Source organism: Aristolochia californica, unplaced genomic scaffold (assembly GCF_029961685.1).
Source record: "Aristolochia californica isolate CCGP_79_NKW_82.1479 unplaced genomic scaffold, dmAriCali1.0.hap1 SCAF_6, whole genome shotgun sequence".
In the NCBI taxonomy this organism is placed as follows: Eukaryota; Viridiplantae; Streptophyta; class Magnoliopsida; order Piperales; family Aristolochiaceae; genus Aristolochia; species Aristolochia californica.
This window is the reverse complement of record NW_027182257.1, coordinates 39330430-39334981: the sequence shown is the minus strand read 5'-3', so window position 1 is coordinate 39334981 and position 4552 is coordinate 39330430. Positions and strand designations below refer to the sequence as shown.

At 42.1% G+C, this 4552-nt stretch overlaps 1 protein-coding gene across 2 annotated transcripts; it reads left to right on the top strand.

Moving 5' to 3' along the window:
- The first annotated feature begins 1520 nt into the window (after nucleotides 1–1520).
- On the top strand, nucleotides 1521–4288 carry LOC137934249 (probable lysophospholipase BODYGUARD 3). 2 transcript variants are annotated; one of them, XM_068778526.1, is made up of 4 exons: nucleotides 1521–2513; nucleotides 2622–2950; nucleotides 3034–3236; nucleotides 3802–4023. In XM_068778526.1, exons 1-4 carry the CDS (start codon nucleotides 1937–1939, stop codon nucleotides 3923–3925), a joined length of 1233 nt encoding a protein of 410 aa, XP_068634627.1. In that variant the 5' UTR covers nucleotides 1521–1936; the 3' UTR covers nucleotides 3926–4023. The 2 variants fall into 2 exon arrangements, with proteins under 2 accessions (XP_068634627.1, XP_068634626.1); XM_068778525.1 differs by having other exon boundaries at nucleotides 1524–2513; nucleotides 3807–4288.
- The last annotated feature ends 264 nt before the right edge of the window (nucleotides 4289–4552 follow it).

The window sequence follows — 4552 nt, the reverse complement described above, 5'->3', positions numbered from 1 at the left end:
TGCTAGTAAAGGCTATACACATGATCGATGAGGTCTGATTGTTTAAGGTTCCCATCTAAGGCTCCACTTTTAAGTAGTCGTCCTTCTACCGTCTTTTCGGCCATAACCGACCTGAGTTCGGTGAATGGGACCTCTTTTGATGGGTCATGCATATCATTCTATTTCGAAGAGCACCCATCAGCGTTTTATATTTTAAAAAGTAAAAAATAAATTTGAACCTAAGTCAATGCAAGCTTAGATGTACCCAATTTTGTTTTCTTGTTTTTATCATTTTTAATTAGAAATTTGAGATAATGACCTCATTATCAATACAAGAAAGTACATGACATTGATAAAAATAAATGAACTTTGCTCCTTTCGAATAGGTCTTGTGAGTGAGCATTAATAACTCCAAAATTAAGGAAATATAAATTAACTTTTTAATTGACTTTTGTTTTAAAAGAACTAACAAATTCGATTAAAGAGTGTACGATGATGTGCTTCAAAGTTATATAGGATATTTCATGTTATATCATACCAAGGATTCATATTTATACATGAAAAACAAGTTTTTTTTTTTTTTTTTTTTTCTCGAAAGCAAATTCTTCCTACTCCTGAAATAGGACGATGTAGATGAATCCAATGAATTGGTCTGAATTGTTCAGCTTCAGCATGCAAATAGGGAAAGGGTAATGGAGCTGTGAATTGTTCCTTTTCTCACTCTTCTCCAAAGTTTGGTTTTTATTATGGTCTAATAGAATCGATGTAGATGTCTGTCGAAGAATGGATAGAAAAACCAAACTGCTGGTGAGTTTATTAGTTGAGTCCATAACGAGGAAACCTTATTCGTCATCTTCCTCCCAATACCGAACATCGCTTGTCTTGTTCAATCAGACAATAACATTGTACAGTAAACGAAACCAAATAACAGCTCCCAGGAAATAAAACAGGGCAAAAGACCCAAATTATAAAGCTGTGAAAATGCTCAACCCTCCTGTGCCTTTTTATCATACGTTATTTGTTTGTGTTTATTAGGTTTTCATGGAAGTGAAAGCGGTGGAGACGGGAGAAAGGGACGAGGGTTCGAAAGGGATGGGAATCATGTGCCATAGACAGCATATAATAAATGAAAAGACTTTGGAACGACGAAGAAAACTCACAGGCGAATGTACATATATTTTTCTATTTACTACAACGTTCAAAAACGAGAAGAGAAAGGAGCAGCTAGCAGCAGCATAATCAATGGTAATGGCAATAACTGCGTTGTATACAGTAAGAATGAGAAGACTGGAGATAAAAAAAAAGGAAGAAAAAAAATGGAGAAAGAAGGAAGAAGAAGGATTTTTAATAGTAAAGTTGGAAAAAGAGTAGCTCAAGGGAATTGTTAGACGGAAGTTCAACCACCACCTACCACGTTCCCTTGGCCAACAAACGATTTTAATGAAACAATGAATTCATTGATCGGCTATGTATTGGTACGTGTCGAACCTCTTCTCTCATTCTCTCTCTCTCTCTCGTCTTCCTTCGCTTTTGAAGAGCGGAGTCTCTCTTACACGCTTTTCTCTAAACCAGAATGCCCTTTTTTTTTCTCAACGCCCACCCTTTGGCACCTGGATTAAAAAATACGAAAACTCGCGTTTTCTTTATGACTGCTCCTGGGTTTTCCTTTTCTGGCCTTTGTATGGGTGGTGAAGTTGGCCCAAGAGCATGAGGGAAGTTCACAGTGGTGGGAGAGAGGAAAGGCAGCCCTGGACATGTCGTTCTTCTCTAAAACATTAATGGAGTGCCAGATGTTAGGAGGAGAGTTTCGGTAACGCAATACTGAGAGCTTCTTCTTCAGTTTTTTAGCTCTTTGTTCTGTTGTTTTTCTTCAATTTTTATTTCGAGGGCTTCTCTAATTGGTTTCTGGAGCAGCATTGTGGTTTTGGAGAAGAAGGGTGACGAGATAAGTGGGGAAATGGGAGTTGTGAGCACTGGAAGATTAGTTTTAACGTTAATGGGCAGGCTTGTAAACGAGGTGGTGAGCTTCATCGTCTTCTGCATTCTTGACCTCCTGGATGTGTTTCTCTGTGTCGTCTTCAAGTTAGTGGATTTCATAGTGGAAGCCGAATGGAGGCCGTGTTACTGCTCGTCGGCCAAGGAGGCGATCACGAGCAGCGGCAAGATTCTGGTGTCCGAGCGCGGAGAGTCTAAGATTGTTTGCTTGTGCTCCAGGAAGCTGCAGCTAGAGGACATCTCCGACACCCTTTATACGCGCCCTTCTTTGGTTTCGGAGATCTCCAAGACGACGGTTAAGGAACTGAAGCGGCTAAAACTGGAGGGAGCTGCCATCCATTCAGTGGAGAAGGTGAAGAACGGTGGCGTGAGATCGACGGTGACCATCAACTCCACCATTGTAGAGATGCTGCAGGGGAAGATCGGAGGACAGCAGTCGCATCCTATTCCGAGATGGTCCGATTGCGATTGCGAAACCTGCACTTCTTGGAGCTCCTCCGGCAAGGAGACGCTCTACGTCCGAGCCGAAGGCGCCAAGGGTCTGCATACAATTTTTTTTTTTTTTCGGATTTACCATGCTTCCGTTTTCTTCCCATTTTTTTATTGCCTTAAAGCCATTTGATGATTTTTTGTCAAAACTCCTGCAGATGATGCGAAGGAGAACGTTTTGTTCATCCATGGCTTCATATCGTCATCGGCGTTCTGGACGGAAACGCTTTTCCCCAACTTCTCAGAAGCAACAAAATCCCAATACAGATTGATCGCCATAGATCTGTTGGGTTTCGGGCGGAGTCCAAAGCCCACGGATTCCCTCTACACTCTCCGGGAGCACATCGACATGATCGAACGCTCGGTGCTCGAACCCTACAACTTGAAGTCATTTCACATCGTCGCCCACTCTCTCGGCAGCATTTTGGCCCTTGCCCTCGCCGTCAAATACCCCGGTGCCGTTAAATCTCTCACCCTGCTCGCTCCTGTAAGCTTCCAGCGTCCCTTGTTTCTTTGTCTTAAACTAGATAGATCACTTGTTGACTGACTAGCAAAACCGAATGTGCGCAGCCATATTTTCCAGTAGCGAACGGAGAGGAGAACGGGACCCAGTTCGTGCTCAGGCAGGTGGCGCCGCGTCGTGTGTGGCCGCTGATTGCCTTCGGGGCATCCATCGCCTGCTGGTATGAGCACATCAGCCGCCTTGTTTGTCTCGTCATCTGCAAACACCACCGGCTGTTGGAATCCATCGTTAAACAGATCACCAGAAACAGGTAAACGACGCATATTATGCTCGATATGAAAACAAAACTAAAACTACAAACAATTAAATATGGAAGTAGACTTATCAAAACATACTCTTCAATTCTTATTGATTCACAAATCTTAATTGCCTGATACCCATTTTTAAGTTTTTATGTTTCCCGTTTTCCCATTTTGATGGGAACGAATTGAAAAGACCATTTTTTTAAAATTCAAGACTGAAATATCGGTCTAGTTTACACTAAATCAATGAGAAAATAAATCTTCATTTATATTGGATTAACCTGCACTAAGTTGTAATAAATGATCTTGATTCTCCGACTGAGATGTGGCTCAAAGAATTTCGACATGTAGAGAGAAAACAAATTCTTCGGTTTAGGTTTTCTTAGACAGACTAAAGAAGGTCCACCGCGGAGTTCGTTTGCCGAACCATTAACTTCCACTACCCACCAGCTTCTTCCCAAACAAGAAATAAATTTCGTGTACGAGCAGTAAATGACATTTCGATTGATTTTGATTCCTGCTATGCACTTCTCCTCACGTTTATTATTATTTTTCTCACTCGGGATTTCGAAGAACAGGATCCGGACTTTCTTGTGCGAAGGGTTTTTCTGTCACACCCACTACGCTGCGTGGCATACCCTACACAACATTATATGTGGAACAGCCAACAAGATGGACGGGTATCTGGACGCTGTGAGAGACCAGCTCAAGTGTCAGGTGACGGTCTTTCATGGCCGGGACGACGAGCTCCTCCCCGTCGACTGCAGTTACGCTGTTCGGTCGAGGATTCCCAGAGCCGACGTTAAGGTGGTGAACAACAAGGATCATATCAGCATCGTCGTGGGAAGGCAGAAAGCATTTGCCAGAGAACTAGAGGACATTTGGAAGAAATCCAGCGGCTGAAATCCTCGACGAAGTTGAAAAAAAAATATATATTCCATCTCCATCTCTCTCTGTTTCTTTTTCCTTTTATGTGAAGGTTCAAGATTGTGATTGTGCTGGGCCCTTCTGTATTTCTAATTGTTACCCATTATTAATTATTATTATTGAGGATTATAAATGTTTTGTAATGATTCTCAATTCCCGCTCAGAAAAGAGAAAAGACAGTCAATTACCAGCAACGAAGCACATCAAACTTCCTGTTCAATGTGTGGATGTCCCTCTCTCTTTATTATCTTTCCTGTATCTAGCCAGAAGAAACCCGCGTTGCCATCTGGACTTTCAGCGCATTAACTTACGACCACGTTAATGGCCGTATTCCATGTCAGTGACTATCAGATCGGTGCTATAAATGAAATTTTTTTACCGAGCTTCGGCATTCTCC

Coding starts and splice junctions, on each gene's coding strand:
- LOC137934249 (XM_068778525.1), top strand. CDS start 1,937: ATGGGAGTTGTGAGCACTGGAAGATTAGTTTTAACGTTAATGGGCAGG. Junction 2,951..3,033: donor CTCTCACCCTGCTCGCTCCT/GTAAGCTTCCAG, acceptor GAATGTGCGCAG/CCATATTTTCCAGTAGCGAA. Junction 3,237..3,806: donor AAACAGATCACCAGAAACAG/GTAAACGACGCA, acceptor TTCGAAGAACAG/GATCCGGACTTTCTTGTGCG.